The following is a 19,891-nucleotide window of genomic DNA, read 5'->3' on the forward strand; positions in this document are numbered from 1 at the left end:
TTTTAAAGAATAGATGTACTGGCCAAGCGTGGTGGCTCATGCCTGTAATTCCAGTGCTTTGGGAGGCCAAGGAGTGAAGGTCACTGGAGGCCAGGGGTTTAAAATCAGCCTGCCCAACATAGCAAAACCTGATCTGTACAAAAATACGAAAAAAAAAAAAAAATAGCTGGCATGGTGGCACACACCTGCAGTCCCAGCTACTTTGGAGGCTGAAGTGAGAAAATCGCTTGAAGCCGGGAGGTGGAGGTTGCAATGAGCTGAGATCCCGCCAACGCACTCCAGCCTGGGCAACAGAGCAAGACTCTGTCCCAAAAAAAAAAAAAAAAAAAAAAGAATATATGTACCACCAGATTAATAGAAAAAACATTCCCATCATCTCAGATATCCTTACGGTTGTTCCCAATAAATCTGCACAGCCTTGAAATCACTAATCAACTTCTACCACTATTTCTTAGTTTTGCTTCTGTATTCTTCAACTTCATATAAATGGAATCATACAGTATATATTTTTTCGTTCGACTTCTTTTGCTCAATATAAGTTAGCCTTACCATAACTTAGTCAAAGGGAAGAAACACAGATGACAGGCTATAGTTGTCAAGGGCTGTGTCTACGTAATTCTTATAAAATGCCTAGCACAGGCTTATAATAAATGTTTTCATATACAGTATATTACCCTTCAGAGTTGCTTAAAGATGGAACGGCTCTCTTTAGAGATAACTTGGAGGTGTTTTACCCACAGGGCCAGATAAGTACTTGGTTGGGAGGATGAAAAGAGATTCAAGCATGTATATAAGCTATATATCCCAAACAGAGTACATCATATTTTTAGAAAAAAATGAATTAATTTTACCTAGACTCACCTTTGTGGTGTCATGTGCATTCAATATGCCCTCTACAATGTCAGAGAGATCCATATGTAATTCCTTTAAAAACAACCCAAAGGAGTAATTAGAAAAGAGTGAGTGGATATACTTTTAATTTTGTTATTCAGTGGCTAAAGTTTACTGTATATTGAGCAAGTTTTGCCTTGTTTTTCTTGTAGAGATGGGGTCTCGTTATGTTGCCCAGGCTTATCTCAAACTCTGGGCTAAAGCAATCTTCCCGCCCTGGCCTCCCAAAGTCCTGGGAGTACAGGTGAGAGCTATTGTGCCCAGCCTTGCTCAAGTATTTTTATAATTATCATAGACAGATTCTCATATTTGCTTTAAAAATTAAGGTAATTTTCCTATGGTTTCATTCTGATTTTATGTAGTTCAGTTTAAGAATTTTTAAGTCTCTTTCTTAAAAAGAAAAAAGAAAAAAGAAAAAAACAACAAAGATTTTTTAACTCAAACTCTCTTCCCCATTTTGCATCTTCAGCTATAAATATTTTGAGTAGCATAACATTAGTAACTAAAAGCAGTAACAAATTATTTTCTCCTTTTTATGAAAATAATTCCCTCCATTTTCCTGTTGGAAGTTAATATGCAACAAGACATACACAATCAGAACTTACAGGAATATCATCAGTGCGGTTGTCCTTCCAGACTTCTAAAAGTGCAACCACCATGTCTCTCAGTTCAACCCTGGAGAGAACTCCATCACGGTCAACATCAAATACCTTGAAGCAAACTAATGAAAAGAAACTCTTATGGAGGAAAATTATTTTTGTATTCTGAGGTATAATATATTTCACTAGAAGTTGCCCTTATATAATTACTTTGTTTTTTTAAGCAAGTATATGTATTCTGGAACAGTTCTTATCTGTAATAAACTATATTATGTCATTACAGTTCTTGGAACTTGTAGGACTTCCCGAATATCATGAATCTATTTCTCTAAATCATTATTCAGATATAAGACCCTACCTTCAGCCAAATCTAAAACTAAATTCCTTACAAACTATAACAAAAGGGCCAAGCCACTATACAATAAATATTACAACACCTTACAAGTTTTTAGGAGGTAATGCAAGCCCCTAAATTAATTTCTAATATTCAAAATTGATCATTGCAGAGTTGTTTCTTGTTGTTGTTGGTTTTTTTTTTTTTTGGTTTGTTTCTTTAGACAAAGTCTCACTCTGTCGCCCAGGCTGGAGTGCAGTGGCATGATCTTGGCTCACTGAAACCTCTGCCTCCTGGATTCAAGCAATTCTCCTGCCTCGGCCTCCCAAGTACGTAGGATTACAGGTGCATGCCACTACACCCAGGTAATTTTTGTATTTTTGGTAGAGATAGGGTTTTGCCCTGTTAGCCAGGTTCGTCTTGAACTCCTGACCTCAGGTGATCCACCTGCCTCTGCCTCCCAAAGTGCTGGGGATTACAGGCATGAGCAACTATGCCCAGTCGACAATTTTAACTAAGAATTAGAACACCAGTGCTTTGCTATGTGACTCCCAATGAATCACTCTAGTTTAATTTCTATTAGTTTATCAGCAAACGAAGACATTTAAAAAAAATTTTTTAGAGGAATAATTAACTTCAATGGAAAAGCAGAGCTGGGCATGGAGGCTCATGTCTATAACCCCAACACTCTGGGAGGCTGAGGTGGGTGAGTCATTTAAAGCCAGAGGTTAGAGACTAGCCTGGGCAACATAACAAGACTCTCTCTCTATTAAAAAATTTAAAAAAATTAGCCAGGCATGGTGATGCATGCCTGTAGTCCCAGCTACCTGGGAGGCTGAGGTGGGAGGATTCACTGAGCCCAGGGATTCAAGGTTACAGTGAGCTACGATCATACCAATGCACTGGACTCCAGCTTGGGCAACAGAACAAGATCCTGTCCCCCAAAATAAAAAAAAAGAAAAAAGAAAAAAAAAAGGCAGAGATCTGAGTTTCCTTATCTAACATTAAATTGTAATGGAAACAATCTATAATAAAGTCAGTTTGAAATAGTTTAACAACAGGAAATAAAAAAATTAATTTAAATGTTTAGTTGAAAAATTATCTATTTCATACACCTCCATAATATAATTAATCAATTTAGTGCATTGTAGTATAACAGTACTAAATAAGATAAAAATACTGAACAGCACACCCAAAATATACAACATTTGTGAAGATTAATTTTAGAAAAACGTGGAGATAATGACCCCAGTAAACATATTTGAGTTAGGTTCCAATTAAATATAAATGACTGCATTTTTTCAAATACGGTTAAGATTTAATAATGCAATGTACTTATGCTTACAAATTATGCTACAACATTTTAGTTAGGCTAAAAAGATCATTTTAGTATTTAATAAAATTAGTTTTGACCATAAACTGTATTTTGCCAATGAAATATTAATCTGTGCCAGTGATGGAAAGTGAGTTACGCCTCAATTTACATAAGACACAAAATTCTACCAGAAAGTATTTCCTAAATGTTGAAAATTTTCAATTACATCATAGCTGATCTGATTCATTTATCATGAGTTGCAAATTATTCAGGAAAATCAACCCCATTGTTAATAGCAAAGATCCCAAATTATTCCACAGTAAAAAAAAAAAAAAAAAAGAAGCCAGGCGCGGTGGCTCAAGTCTGTAATCCCAGCACTTTGGGAAGCCAAGGTGGGTGGATCACAAGGTCAAGAGATCGAGACCATCCTGGTCAACATAGTGAAACCCCGTCTCTACTAAAAATACAAAAAATTAGCTGGGCATGATGGCACGTGCCTGTAATCCCAACTACTCAGGAGGCTGAGGCAGGAGAATTGCCTGAGCCCAGGAGGCAGAGGTTGCAGTGAGCCAAGATCGTGCCATTGCACTCCAGCCTGGGTAACAAGAGCGAAAACTCCGTCTCAAAAAAAAAAAAAAGAGGTGATTGATTCCTTAGAGCGACCTCAGTAAAACCCCAGTATGAGATTAATATTTGCTAACCTGACAAAGTTATAAAAATTTAAGCCTTAATCCACAGATAATTTTACATGGCTACAAGCTGATTTTCTCTCTACATAGTTTGTAATTTTTGTCACAATGTTTAACAACTTACATTTTTGTCTTTCAGCCAGGGGTCCCCTGCAACAGGCTGATAATCCACAGGATATCTCCTTAAAATCTATGTGATTGTCACGATTTTCATCAAAAGCATTAAACAAACCTATAAAACAGAAGGCACCATAAATTACAGCCAAGCTTCCTAACGTTAATAATGACATGTTTACGAAAAAATGAATGACTGTTTCCAATAAACTGAACTTTAAAAAAATTTATTAGTAGCTTCTAATGTTTCAGGAAGTATCTCTTTTTCTCTTGGTATAATTATAACTGAAACTTGTGATCATGGCAGAAAATACATTATAATCCTTTAGTGTTTGGTTATGTCTATCTATATTTATCTTACTTATAATTTTAATGGCTAAAATGCCTATATAATTTTGACATAAATAAATATTAAAAACCAAAAAAAGGTCAGAAATTATAACAATTATCCTTACTTAGAAAGACTGAGAAGAAAACGGGAAAAAAGAAAGAAAATCTGAACTTCTTATTAAATGATACACTATGATATCATTAATAAGCTTCCATAAAGCTCTTTCATGAGTCAAAGGAAGACACACTACCATGCAACACGAGAGAAAGAAATTCTCTACTACAGTGTCTGTACTGCTTAATCTTTTATACATGAATATTTTAAATTTCACAAAGGGAATTTATCATCTCATGCTGTGGTTTTCAAACATTTTATAAAAAACAGAAATAAAATAATTTTGTTTTCAAATGATATGATACATCAATCCCAATTGTAAAAGGTAAAAACGCACTGCACTGTTGTTGAAGTGGTAGAAACCCAGAGCCCTATCTGCCCTAGATCCCCTAACAAGTACTTTTGAAGTACCCTAGAAATGTAAAGAATACAAATTGTATATTTCTTTTTTCTTTTTTTTGAGACAGAGTTTTGCTCCTGTTACCCAGGCTGGAGTGCAATGGCGCGATCTCGGCTCACCGCAACCTCCGCCTCCTGGGTTCAGGCAATTCTCCTGCCTCAGCCTCCTGAGTAGCTGGGATTACAGGCATGCGACACCATGCCCAGCTAATGTTTTGTATTTTTAGTAGAGATGGGGTTTCACCATGTTGACCAGGATGGTCTCGATCTCTTGACCTCGTGATCCACCTGCCTTGGCCTCCAAAAATGCTGGGATTACAGGCTTGAGCCACCGAGCCCGGCCCAAATTGTATATTTCAAGAATATAATGCAGTGTTATCAGTTTAGCGATTTGAAAATTAAAGCTCACGGCCAGGCGCGGTGGCTCAAGCCTGTAATCCCAGCACTTTGGGAGGCCGAGGCGGGTGGATCACAAGGTCAAGAGATCGAGACCATCCTGGTCAACATGGTGAAACCCCGTCTCTACTAAAAATACAAAAAAAAAAAAGCTGGGCATGGTGGTGCGTGCCTGTAATCCCAGCTACTCAGGAGGCTGAGGCAGGAGAATTGCCTGAACCCAGGAGGCGGAGGTTGCGGTGAGCCGAGATCGCGCCATTGCACTCCAGCCTGGGTAACAAGAGCGAAACTCCGTCTCAAAAAAAAAAAAAAAAAAAAAGAAAACTAAAGCTCAGAGAAGATTACATGACTTGCCAAATGTAAGTTTAAAAAGATCAGAGATGGAAGCGGAATACAAGTATTCATATTCCAAATATGATTTTTATGATGTGCTCACAATTGCTCTTCGTACTCTTTATTTTAAAAAAAGTAACAGCAGGCAGGGTGCAGGGTTCATGCCTATAATCCCAGCACTTTGGGAGGCCGAGGTAGGTGGATCACCTGAGGTCGAGAGTTTGAGACCAGCCTAACCAACATGGAGAAACCCATTCTCTACTAAAAATACAAAATTAGCTGGGTGTGGTGGCATGTGCCTGTAATCCTAGCTACTCAGGAGGCTGAAGCAGGAGAATTGCTTGAACCTGGGAGGTGGAAGTTGCAGTGAGCTGAGACTGTACCACTGCACTCCAGCATAGGTAACAAAGGCAAAACTCCGTCTCAAAAAAAAAAAAAAAAAAAGTAACATCAGTAAGTTTAAAGCTAGAGAGCACCTCAGAGATAATCTAGTCCAGTAGTTTCTTCATCTTTTTTTGCAGGGGAGGGTATAGCAGTGGAATCTTCTTATGTAAGAGAAAAAAAGCAGAGGCACCCTACTGGAGGAAGAGATGAGGTCCTGTGTGAAAACATGGAGCTCTGCCCATTCAGTGGCCACCATGTGACTCCAGGCAGCAGCTACTAAGGCACCTTACTGAAACATAGTATCACAACCACTGACTTGGTCAAATAATATTATACATGAGCATCCTCACCTGCAGAGAGCTACACTAATTTATGCAAGCTTATTAACAGGTAGAATATCAAGCTCAAAACTATAATGTTAATTCCCATTCGTTTTTCCCCAATCCATTACACTATTTAGAAGAAACCTGAAAACATATAAGAAGACGGTCACTCAGAGTTAAAATGTGAGTTAAAATATGAGATGGGCTCAGGTATGTTTACCAATGAACATATGTAGAAAACAGAATGATTCCTACCTTCACTCAGAGATGGACGAATAGGTGGTGAAACCAATGGGCCAAATGTCTCTAAATCAAATCGTCCAGTCCGGGATTGAGCCTTCAATAACCAATAGCGTTTCTCCAGATCGATGATGTCTGATTCCTCCACTAAGGGTCAAATCAAAAAAGATTATTAAACCTCAGAATTCTCTTCTCCAGAGTTCAGTTCATCCTGATAATATATCTTCCATAGATGTATTTTAGTTTCACAATTATATTGCTAAAAAATAATCACAACCAAAAAAACCCTCAAATTTATTATATCCAAAATGGTAGAAAAATTAAACCAAAATGAGGTTTCAAAATAGAAAAAAAGAAATCTACAATTCTTCATTCAAGTAGGCTGTTTAAATCCAACATTTAAGATAATATACAACTAAGCTATTTCTTTTAGGTTCCCCATACCACTTTTACCTGTACTGATTTTATTTTATTTTTTTAAAGAGACAGGGTTTTGCTCTGTCACTCCCAGGCTGGAGTACAGTGGCACGATCACAGTTTCCTGCAGCCTCAAATTCCTGGGCTCAAGCCATCCTCCTATGTCAGACTCCCAAGTAGCTAGAACTACCTGTGCATGCCACCACATCCAGCTAATTTCTAAAAAAAAATTTGTAGAGATGGGGTCTCACTATGTTGGTTAGGCTGGTCCCAAACTCCTGGCCTCAAGCAGTCCTCCCACCTCTGCTTCCCAAAGTGTTGGGATTACAGGTGTGAGCTACCATGGCTGGCCGTTTTTGTTTATTTTCAATCTCTATTTTGGATTTAATGTTTCTGTGCACAGCTTCTCTCCCACTAGACTGTAAACATCACAATGGCAGAACCCATGCTGGATTCATCCTGTCAATACAATGAATGACATACACATCAATACTTACTGAATAAAAAAAAGTCAAAAGTGACAGAGGAGGTGGAGTAGGAGTAACTATTTGATAATATTAGCAAAGCCATGAAAGCATGTACATCTTTCCCCATTCCTCAGAATATACATCAAAAATTGCAGATAGGCTCTAAACCATTTTATCTGTGTTTGTTTTTTTCTCAAAGGAACTAAAGTAAAATTTAGAAAGCATATACAAGACATTTATTGTCAACTAAACACAGAAACCAAAGTGATCCTATTAAAATGTAAATCTAGAAATTTCAAATTTTATCTATAATGGAGTAGCTGGCACCAGACTTGCCCTCCTACCACCAATGACCAGAAAACTGTATAAAATATGTAAAACTGTTTCTAGAAATTAGAGAGTAAGCAGTACAAAACTGTGATCCTTGAGACAAAGGAAACAAATAAGGTGAGCCCTTTCATTGCCCTGGATTTTTTCTGACCATCTCTTTCCAAACCTTAACAAGGGATGAGGACTGTAAGAAGTTAAGAAGATAGGTTGGAGGTGAGGTAGCTGAATTTTGCAGAACAGAGTACTGGAGAAGAAAGTTATACCCCAAAAAAAGCTCCAGAAATCTACACAGGTGTCTTACTCAGTTTTGGCAGAATAGTAAGCTGTGTATACACAAAGTGAAACACACTGAGTCTGGGCTAAGTACAAATGCTGGAAAATTGTTTTGTTTTGTGTTGTTGTTGTTGTTGTTGTTGTTTGAGACAGAATCTCACTGTCATGCAGGCTGGAGTGCAGTGGCATGGTCTTGGCTCACTGCAACCTCCGCCACCTGCCTGGGTTCAAGAGATTCTCGTGTTTCAGCTCCCTGAGTAGCTGGGATAACAGACATGTGCCACCACACTAATTTTTGTATTTTTAGTAGAGATGGAGTTTCGCTGTATCACCCAGGCAGGTCTCAAACTCCTGGCCTCAAGTTATCTGTCTGCCTCGGCCTCTCAAAGTGCTCAGATTACTTACAGGCATGAGTCCATCACACCCAGCCCAAATGCTGGAAAGCTGTAAACTAATAAAGTCCCAAAGCTCACGCAGCGGTGGGAGATGTCTGAGTTGTGACCAGCTGGAGTGGAAACACTTTGTTAGACAGTGGGAGCATTTGTGGATCCCAGCGGGTCTCTACTTAATAAGCAGGGAAAAACTAACTCTAGAGTAAAGGCTACTCCAAACTTGTCCCAATGAATCTTACAAACAATCCTGGAAAATATGGAGCTGATGCACAAGTAACTCAACTGCCTATCAAAATAAAGCACAACTTCGTTTTTTAAATTTATTTTTAAATTTTTATTATTTATTTATTTATTTTAAGATGGGGTTTCACCATATTGGTCAGGCTGGTCTTGAACTCCTGACCTCAGGTGATCCGCCCGCGTTGGCCTCCACAGTGCTTGGATTACAGGCATGAGCTACCAGGCCCAGCTTATTTTTAAATTTTTTATAAAGACAGGGTTTCATCATCTTGGTCAGGCTGGTCTCAAACTCCTGACCTCGTGATCCACCCACCCGCCTAGGCCTCCCAAAGGGCTGAGATTACAGGGATGAGCCACAGCACCCAGCCACAACTTCCTTTTTTAAAGAGAGACAACAAACCAGATGCTCAGCCACGTAATATCCATAATGTCTATCATCCAAAGAAAACGTGAAGCAGTAGAAAAATGTGACCCGAAATCAGGATTAAAAATTAGTCATGAGAAAAAGACCTAGAAATAACAATGATGTAATTAGCAGGCAAAGCTTTCAAGTATCTATTATAAGTATCTCAGGAATTAAAGAAAAACATGCATATACCTAGCAAAGAAATGGCAACTATAAAAAACTATCAACTGGAACTACTAAAGATGAAGAATACAATACTTGAAATCTTAAAAAAAATTCACTAGAGGACTTAACAGCAGATTAGAAACTAGAGAGGAAAGATTAGTGAACTTGAAGGCTAGGCAAGAGAAACTATCTAAATGATAGCATAAAGAGGAAAAAGGCTAAAAACGTATTAGAATCTTAGAGACCTGTAAGATAATATCAAACATACATACAATTGGGATCCCAGAAAGAGATAGGCAGAAAGTATTTGAAATAATAATGGCTGAAAACTTTCTAAAATTCATGAAAACTATATTCCCATAGATCCAGAAGTTCAATGAGCCTTGTGTTAGAAAGCTCAAAACCATAATAAGGCAAGTCATAATCAAACTAGTGATAAAGAAAAAAATCTTAAAAGGAGCAAGATGGGGTAAAAACACTTTACAAACAAAAGAACTGAGATAATAGTTTCTCTTCAGAACAAAGGCCGGAAAGCAACAGGGAAGAAGCGCTGAAATAGAAAACAAAACTGCCAACCTCAAATTCTGTATCTTGTGAAAATATTATTCAAAAATAAACACAAAGTCGATTTTTTTTTGATGAAGCGGAAATAGCAGAACCACACCAAAAAGAATATTAAAGGGCATTCTTCAGACCAGTGAAATGTCTATTAAAAGAGTTAAAATCATCAATATATATAATTCGAAACCACGAAGACTACAATAGATAAACACAAGACAGACAATTCAGGAAAACATGGGAAGACGTTTAATTTCAGTACTAAAAAAAGCATTTCAGAAGAAAAGTGTAAACAGAATAAGGCTAATAATACCACTTCTCTGTCTCAAAACCTTTCAATACTTCCCCATGATACCTGCATGGCTTACTCCCACAACTCCTTCAGATCTTTACTCAAATGTCACATTCTCACAACATCCAAACAGCACCCCATTCCAAGATATTCCTCTATCCATCTTCCCTGTTCTATTTTACTCCATAATACTTATCACCTCTAATATAACAAAATTTATTGATTTGATTTGTTTATTGAGCGTCTCCCCTATCTAGAACATATGCTTGAGGGCAAAGTTTCTGGTATGTTTTGTTCGCTGTTATAGTTTAACACCAGAATAATTCCAGGCACATTTTGAGCACTCAGTAAATAAGTTTAATGAATAAATGAGAATTATTAACTGGGCGTGATGGCTCACACCTGTAATCCTAGCACTTTGGGAGGCCAGGGCAGGTGGATCACCTGAGGTCAGGAGTTTAAGACCAGCCTGGCCAACATGGTGAAACTAAAAATACAAAAATTAGCTGGGTGTGGTGGCATGTGCATGTAATCCCAGCTACTCAGGAGGCTGAGACAGGAGAATCATCACTTGAACCTGGGAGGCGAAGGTTGCAGTGAGCCGAGATTACACCACTGCGCTCTAGCCTGAGCAACAGAATGAGACTCCATCTCAAAAAAAAATTATTTGTTGAGCTATTTTATATACACATATACACATATAACCCTCACATCTTTCTTCAGGATAATGCTAACTGTGATAAAAGATAACAATTAGTACCAGATATGACCTTGGCATCTAGTAACTTTTATTTATTTATTTATTTTCCTGTTAGGTCAGTTTAGCAAGGTAACTTTTAAGTTACCTGGGAAGACAAGAACAAAGTACCCTACATTTCCAGGGCCTTCAAAGCCTTTGATTACCAGATATTACGTGTGTGTGTGTGTGTGTGTATTTTATATATATATATATATATATATATATATATATATATATATATTTTTTTTTTTTTTTTTTTTTTCTTTTTTCTTCCGAAGACAGAATCTCGCTCTGTTGCCCAGGCTAGAGTATAGTGTGATCTCAGTTCAAATGTAACCTCTTCCTCCTAGGTTCAAGTGATTCTCCTGCCTCAGACTCTGGAGTGGCTGGGATTACAGGCACCTGCTACCACACCCGGCTAATTTTTGTATTTTTAATAGATGAGGTTTCACCATGTTGGCGAGGCTGGTCTCGAACTCCTGACCTCAAGTGATCCATCTGCCTCAGCCTCCCAAAGTGCTGGGATTACAGGTATGAGCCACCATACCCAGCCTCCCAAGCAGTTTTAATAAAAACTTCAGGGGGAAAACTTTTTTCCCATCAGCAAGATAATTAAGACATAGTCATACCAGTATGTGTATCCGTACTGCATTTGTGCAAGAAATACCACAGTCATGAAAAGCACTGAATAAATAAAAATATATATCCCGCTATTTTATATAGGGTTTTTTGGTTTTGTTTTGACAGGGCCTCACTCTGTTGCATAGGCTGGAGTGCAGTGGCATCATTAATGGCTCGTTGTAGCTTTGACTTCCCTGGCTTAAACAATCCTCCCACCCCCAGCCTCTTGAGTAGCTGGGACTACATGTGTGCACCCCCATGACTGGTTACTTTTTTATCTTTTGTAGAGAAGAGGTCACTACATTGCCCACGCTGGTCTCGAATTCCTGGGTTCAAGCTATCCTTCCACCTTAGTGTCCCAAAGTGCTGGGGTTACCAGACCAGCCACCATGCCCAGCCTTAAATAAAATTTTAAGAGAAATTATCATCCTTTTGCTTGACCTTCAAGGGGTTCCCAGGACATAAAACTAACTAATTTTCCTCTATTTTTTTTCCCGTACCTTATCCTGATGCTCATTATGTCTAAACCCTAAAAGAAAAGGTTTTGTTTTTGTTTTGTTTTGTTTTGTTTGAGATGGAGTCTTGCTCTGTTGCCCGGGTTGGAGTGCAGTGGTGTGATCTTGGCTCACTGTAACCTCTGCCTCCCAGGTTCAAGTGATTCTCCTGCCTCAGCCTCCCGAGTACTGGGGCTATAGGCACACGACATCACCCTCAGCTAATTTTTCTATTTTTAGTAGAGACGGGATTTCACCATGTTGGCTAGGATGCTCTCGATCTCTTGACCTCGTGATCTGCCTGCCTCAGCCTCCCAAAGTGCTGGGACTACAGGCATGAACCACCATGCCCGGCCAAAGAGAGGCTTTTAGTTCAAGAGCCTAAGAGTGATTCTTTTAAAATCAAAAATCCTGTATTGGGAATGCAAACATTTGTACATGTTATCACACATCAGTAGATGAAAGTAGTAAGGTATTCAGTAAGACACTGTTCTAATTTATTCTGACATAGAAGGAAAAGTCTGTGAAAGGACTATACCTACCATGGCAGAAAACAAAAGTGGTCTTGACAATATGTACCTGGAGTCAAGTACGCTGATTCTATCTCATCTGCATTTTATAAAGAAGACTTCTCTCCTGGAAACTTCTTAACTTGGTAACCCCTACAAACAGTCCTCTTAGCATTTAAAGGGAACTAATTACTTACTAATTACTAAGGGTAATTATTACATAAACCACATAGTGACAAGGCTATAAGGTAACATAACTTTAAAAGTTAAAAAATTGAAATCAACCTTCATTGTCTTTATTATGCTTCTGTATTGTTAATTATTTATGTCACTTTAATCTTGGAGAAGAGCAAGAGAATTGCACCTGTTATTTCATTAGGACTTAGTGAAATCACTAAACCATAAATTTTTTCTCCATATCATAGGCCCCAGTTTCTCAATCTTGACACTATTGACATTTTGGATAGATAATTCGTTTTGGCAGGAGGATGTCGGGCATATTCACTGAAGGATGTTTAGCTGTATTCTGGCCTCCAACCACTAGATGCCAGTAGCAGCATCCAAGATGCGACAACCAAAAATGTCTCCAGACACTGAGTGTCTTGTAAGAAACAAAATTGTCCCCAACAGAGAAAGCACTGCCACCAATACATTTACAAATGATACTTAGGAAGCTATCTGGGATATAGTTTATTTTCGTAAATACACACGTTTCTCAAACAGAATGTTAAAAAAACACTGGAAAATAAATTTCAGATGTCAGAAGCTCAAATATTATACTGAATTATATATTGGTCTCATTCATCTTAAACCAAATCACTATTGAAACTTAGAATTCTGAAGATGAGTGTTATTACAACTTGATCTATAACAGAAAAAAACACAAATCTTCAGAAATGTATCAGAAATATGTCATTTGGAAAGGCATGGTCACTCACACCAGTTATCTCAGCTCTTTGGGAGGTCAAGGCGGGAGGATCATCTGAGGTCAGGAGTTTGAGACCAGTCTGGCCAACATGGTGAAACCCCATCTCTACTAAAAATACAAAAAAATTAGCCAGCCATGGTAGCGCACACCTGTAATTCCAGCTACTCGGGAGGTTGAGGCAGAAGAATCACTTGAACCCAGCAGGCAGAGGATGCAGTGAGCTGAGATGTTGCACCACTGCACTCCAGCCTGGGTGACGAGAGTGAAACTCTGTTTAAAAAAAAAAATTTCATTGATTAAAAAATCAAGAAAAAATATTAAGAAAGTAAATCTTGGCTGGGCACAGTAGCTCACACCTGTAATCCCAGCACTTTGGGAGGCCAAGCCAGGTAGATCACTTGCCATCAGGAGTTCAAGACCAGACTGGCCAACATGGCAAAACCCCATCTCTAGTAAAAATCCAAAAATTAAAAAAAAATTAGCTAGGTGTGGTGGCAGGTGACTGTAGTCCAGCTACTCAGGAGGCTGAGGCAGGAGAATCACTTGAACCCAGGAGGTGGAGGTTGCAGTGAGCCAAGATTGTGCCATTGTACTCTAGTCTGGGTGACAGGGCATCAAAAAAATAAAATAATAAAATAAAATAAAAGAAGAAGAAAGTAAAATCTTAATTCAAATTGTGAACAACAAATATTTTTAGGCTTATACTTTTTATTTCCAACACAATTACACAAATGTTCCTTATATCACAAGGGATTTTGAATATTAATTGTAACTATATTGTGACTTTTCTTTTCTTTTTTGAGAAAGGGTCTCACTCACTTGGCCTGGCGGGAATGCAATGGTGCTATCATGGCCCACTACAACCTCTGCCTCCCAGGCAGAAGTGATCCTCCCATCTCGGCCTCCTGAGTAGCTAAGACTACAGGCTTGCACCACTATGCCCACCTAATTTAAAAAATTTTTTGTACAGATGGGGACTCACTATGTTGACCAGGTTGGTCTTGAACTCTTGACCTCAAGCAATTTTCTAGCTCTGGCCTCCCAAAGTGCCAGGATTATAGGCATGAGCCACCGTACCCAGCCACCATGACCTTTTATATCAAAAGTTTTAAAAATTTTGCTTTGTATCATTCCTCTGTTCAATTAAGAAAATGAGTATATATGTAACTTACATATCTGAAACGCTACTTTAGTTGAGCATGCCTGTAGTCCCAGCTACAAACAGGAAAGAAAACATGGGTAGCGGAAATTAAGTCATCTCCATAGCCTTTGATATGATTTCTTACACCTATGATTTCTTTATTATCTTTAATTACAAAAGCAATTTTATACTTTTATTATTGACAGTCTAGAAAATGTAGAAAGAAAATTTGCATCACAACTAATGCTACCATCTTAAAATAACCATTAACATTATAATTTTTGCCGGGCGCGGTGGCTCAAGCCTGTAATCCCAGCACTTTGGGAGGCCGAGGCGGGTGGATCACGAGGTCGAGAGATCGAGACCATCCTGGTCAACATGGTGAAACCCCGTCTCTACTAAAAATACAAAAAAATTAGCTGGGCATGGCGGCGCGTGCCTGTAATCCCAGCTACTCAGGAGGCTGAGGCAGGAGAATTGCCTGAACCCAGGAGGCGGAGGTTGCGGTGAGCCGAGATCGCGCCATTGCACTCCAGCCTGGGTAACAAGAGCGAAACTCCGTCTCAAAAAAAAAAAAAAAAAAAAAAAGTATAACACAATAAAGATAAAATTTTCACAGAGGTATATAAACTGTGTCACATAGTTTTGCTTTTTAAACTAAATAACTAATTCACTAGATTGTAATCTCCTGATGGGTCAAGATTTGCAAAGGTCTAATTACTTGGAATGGGATCTAATTTTTAAATATATAATCGACAGTTGTGGTGGCTCACACCTATAATCCCAGAACTTTGGGAGGTTGAGGTAGGAGAATTGCTTAAGTCTAGGGGTTTAGAACCAGCTTGGGCAACATAGTGAGACCCTATTTCAACCTTTTTTTTTTTGTAATAAAATAAAATACATACTCATACTAAAGAATGTTGCTTTCATTTTTTAATACTGAAGTATCTACTTCAAATATCGAGATAACTGAATTTACTTAAGAGAGTATTTTAAAATTTTAGCAATAGGGAGAACACCAAAGGAGTCTGATATGTAAATTGAGATTCCTAAATTAGATGTCTGTCTATTCCGTTTATGATGTAAAAGAGAAAAAAAAGAAAAAGAAGCCTCTTTCATTCCTCCAGAGAAACATTAGCTTTTTAAAGTCCCAAACAGTTCCAAGTAGTAGATCAGCATATAAAAAATCTGACCCTGAAAAAAAGGAGGGAGACAGCAGTTTTGATGGTAGAAACCATGTTCCTATTTCTGTATTTCTCAGCATTGAGAATATAATAGGTATCCTATTAGTACTTCTGATTAACTGGTGTTTACATAATACTGTAAATTGGAACACAGAAAAATCATATTAACCAATTTTTTATACTTTGAAAACTATGTTTATCAATCTCCTCAAAAAGAATAATTTCTTTGCTGCAGCAGAAATGTAGAAAGACAAACAACGTATTTACAAGAAAAAAGACGATCAGATTGGTCATGGTCACCAATGAAAACCATCCTTTATTGCTGACTTTTAGGTTTATGTGCTCTGTTCGTTTTCTAGATACAGACTGCACATTCCTCAATCAAACATTTGTGAAAAGCAAGCTAAAGTAGATTTTATATATATAATATATTATTATTACCAAACATTTTACATGAATTGGCAGGTAAATTGCTAGGAAGAGGGAATTAAACCTTATTTTCACTTAAAGAAGTTTGAAGCTGTAATTTCAGTAGCTACTCTTTTTATTTGCAATTCCTAAGTCACTACTAAAACTTACACTCTACTGGCTAAGTAAGAATGAAATTATCACCCACCTATAGGTATAATTTTTTCTGGGTCACAACAGCAGTATACCATATTCCCAACATTCTAAGTAGTTCTTGGTCTGCACTTTGGGCCATCCTAATCAGGTCTCACCTCACGAAAGGCTCCAGCTGCAGACAACAACTCTTTAATGCAGGAAGTGAATCCTCATCCAAAAAAGCCAGGCACAATATCCAACTATTTTCATACAGTAACACCTTTCTTTAACATTTTTGAAAAACAACCTCCTCTCAGGAGCAATGACCTTCTGAGATCTACTTAAAATGGCTGTAAGCCTCACATCACTAACAGATAAGAGGATAATGAAGGAGAAGCACACAGATTTACTAGGCAGTTCATGGTCTAAGAATCACGCCAAACCGTCCCACTCCTTGTGCCCCTTCTGGCTGGCCTTAACATAACGAAGCCAACAACTATCGACATTGCCACTCTAGTCCAAAAAAATCCTAAACTAATATCCTTATCTCAACTAATAAACACTAATTTAAAAAATCTCCAGTGAGCCATAAATATGTTACATACCCAAGTAAAATCCCTAACTAAAGTTACTCTACAAAATCGTCACAACTTAAATTTACTATTCCTCTCCCAAGGAGGTTTATATACTACTTAAAAATAAATTAAAAAAAAAAACTATTGTTTTTATACTAATCAGTCTAAAGTCATAAATAAAAAATACTCTTCAAAGAGTTCAAAAAAATTAAATAGATGCCAACAAAAACAGAAAAATAACATCCCATAGTACCAAAAAATATTTAACTAGAGTCCATGACTAACTACCCTAATAACTAAACTACTGAAACCCCTTCTCCTTCTCCTGTTAATCTTTAAGCCCTATATACTAAACTAATTCCTTAATTTTATTAAAAAAACACATAAAAGTTATGTATCTCAAAACTCACTACAACCCCCTTGTTAAATAGTAGGTATTTTAGTCACAATGTAGACATTTCAAAGAGAAGACCACTTGGAGCTGGCTAGACTGTGCTTGGAAAAGACTATTCATGTACTACAGTATAGGGGATGGCATACACAGATTTCAAATAGTGAAAGGCTGATGAAAACTAATTACATTTTAAGTTTATAGTCTGTCTCTCCAAACTCCAAAACTGTATGTATTAAGTAACTATGGACAAAATGGACAAGGAAAGTCTATTACAAGAAAAAGCAAAAATGCGTTTGAGCATTGAAAGTAGAATCCGGGGAGGAGAGGGAAGAACTGTACTAACTTATTTCAAACTTTTAATTACACAGAATGTTTATGATTCCAATACAGGCTTTCTGACTCTGAACATCATCATCATCAAGATGTTCAGCATCATTACAAACGTCATATCTGTTCTCCTGTACCTTCAGTACAAATGGCTTTAAAGATTAACTTGTCACTAATCCTGTTGACTGGGCACAGTGGCTCACACCTGTAATCCCAGCACTTTGGGAGTCTGTGGCAGGGGAGGATTGAGACTAGCCTGGACAACATGATGAGACCCCGACTCTACAAAGAAGTTTTAGAAATTAGCCAGTTGTAGGCCAGGCGCAGTGGCTCACGCCTGTAATCCCAGCACTTTGGGAGGCCAAGGCGGGTGGATCACAAGGTCAAGAAATCGAGACCATCCTGGTCAACATGGTGAAACCTCATCTCTACTAAAAATACTAAAAATTAGCTGGGCATGGTGGCACGTGCCTGTAGTCCCAGCTACTCAGGAGGCTGAGGCAGGAGAATTGCCTGAACCCAGGAGACGGAGGTTACGGTGAGCCGAGATCGTGCCACTGCACTCCAGCCTGGGTAACAAGAGTGAAACTCCGTCTCAAAAAAAAAAAAAAAGGAAATTAGCTAGGTGTGGTAAAATGCGCCTGTGGCCCCAGCTATTCAGGAAGCTGAGGCAGGAAGATCCCTTAAGCCCGGGAGGTCGAGGCTGCACTGAGTCATAATTGTGCCACTGCACTTCCGCCTAGGAAGCAAAATAAAATTGTCTCTCAAAAAAAAAAAAAAAAAAAAAAAAAGAACTTTATCTATATTTCACAAGTAATTTTGCTAATAAAATCTAAAGAATTAAAATAGCCAGGCATGCCAGCTCACACCTGTAATTCTAGCCCAGGAGTTTGAGGCCAGCCTGGGCAACATAGTGGGGAGGCTGAGGTGGGAAGATCGCTTAAGCCTGGAAGGCAGAGGTTGCAGTGACCCCAGATAGGGCCACTGCACTCCAGCCTGGATGACAGAGCCAGACCCTGTCTCAAATAATAATAATAATAATGTATTTAAATAGCAAATTATAATTGAAAAATACAACCATCTTGATTAAAAATTAGTTAAGATGTATTAAACCAGAAAAACTTGAACTCTGAGCTAAAGTCTGACTCTACTTCTTGATTTAAATAATAGATAAGGTAATAACAGTTTGGAATTTGCACTTCAGAAAAATGCACTTGCCATGACAAAATATTGGGTAAATTAAGTTTTTGTTTTGTTTTGTTTTGAGACAGAGTTTCACTCTTGTTGCTCAGGCTGGAGTGCAGTGGTGTGGTCTCTGCTCATTGCAATCTCTGCCTCCCAGGCTCAAGGGATTCTCCTGCCTCAGCTTCCAAGGTAGTTGGGATTACAGGTGCATGCCACCACACCCAGCTAATTTATGTATTTTTAGTAGAGACAGGGTTTCACCATGTTGGCCATGCTGGTCTCCTGGCCTCAGGTGATCCGCCTGCCTCAGCCTCTCAAAGTGCTGGGATTACAGGGGTGAGCCACTGCACCTGGCCAAATCAAATAAGTTAATTATTCTAAGTCTGTATTGAATACAAATAGCTCCCCAGTTACCTTTGCAATTTACATAAAAGAGAACAAAATATGATGAAACATGGCAGTGTGTTCAACTTACTGTGACTTCAAATTTTACTTTATAATTGTGTATGAAAAAGTAACGAAAGGCATCTGCATGCTAATATAAATGTTATTTACAAGTTAAAAGTTGTAATTCCTTTTTGTTTCCTAGACACCTCGGCTCATTACACAAATTCAAATGGAGTTGCTGATGCTTTAAAATAAATGTCTATTTATAAATCAGTTAATAGTCCCTATTTTTATCACAAGTTTCCACATTCCTAACACATTATTAGGACAGTTCAATGTACCAAATATTATTTGAGAAGAAGAGCCTGCAAAGACATCAATAGTGAATTGTTTAGCCAGAATCAGAGTGAGAATTTATAGGTAATATAAATCATAGTCATCCAATTGTAAACCTAACCATGTCAGAATTTCTCTAAGAAACATAGCACTAATTATGACTTTGTGACAATGCTTTCATATAAGATCCACTAAGAAGGCAGCTGCTTGTCTGAAGCCAGTGGCAATTCAGCTGTCTGTTGAATAAATTTATTGTTGGCTCTTTGTTTTTATAAATTATAAAATAAAAGTAAACAAAGTGGTAAGAAAAACACTTTCTTTCTAAAAATCTGGGCAAGTTAATTTTTATACTGATCTACAGCCCTGTATTTGGAAACTGCTTGATCCCAAAACAATTATTCTCTAAAGACAGAGGGGTAAAGACCACTGACATTCACAGAGCAAAGTGTTCATTAATATGAGAGGATGCATATTCATTATAAAACACATGCTGTATACCAGGCACAGGGCTGAGTACTTATAATAA

The 19,891-nt window shown here is 38.0% G+C and overlaps 1 protein-coding gene across 5 annotated transcripts in view; it reads right to left on the minus strand.

Moving 5' to 3' along the window:
* The window catches only part of USP32 (ubiquitin specific peptidase 32), a 248,004-nt gene that overhangs the window by 119,356 nt on the left and 108,757 nt on the right, over positions 1-19,891 (minus strand). For all 5 annotated transcript variants that reach the window (XR_012514504.1, XR_012514506.1, XR_012514505.1 and 2 more), the window contains exons 6-9: positions 6,478-6,609; positions 3,953-4,060; positions 1,497-1,612; positions 862-924 (exon numbers count right to left, since the gene is read on the minus strand). Coding sequence is in view for 2 of the 5 variants with exons in the window: in XM_039475926.2 (XP_039331860.1) it covers positions 862-924; positions 1,497-1,612; positions 3,953-4,060; positions 6,478-6,609 (419 nt within the window). In the remaining 3 variants the exon portion in view is untranslated. The remainder of the gene's footprint in view (positions 1-861; positions 925-1,496; positions 1,613-3,952; positions 4,061-6,477; positions 6,610-19,891) is intronic.

The sequence above is a fragment of the Saimiri boliviensis genome, chromosome 17 (assembly GCF_048565385.1).
Source record: "Saimiri boliviensis isolate mSaiBol1 chromosome 17, mSaiBol1.pri, whole genome shotgun sequence".
NCBI classification, from domain to species: Eukaryota; Metazoa; Chordata; class Mammalia; order Primates; family Cebidae; genus Saimiri; species Saimiri boliviensis.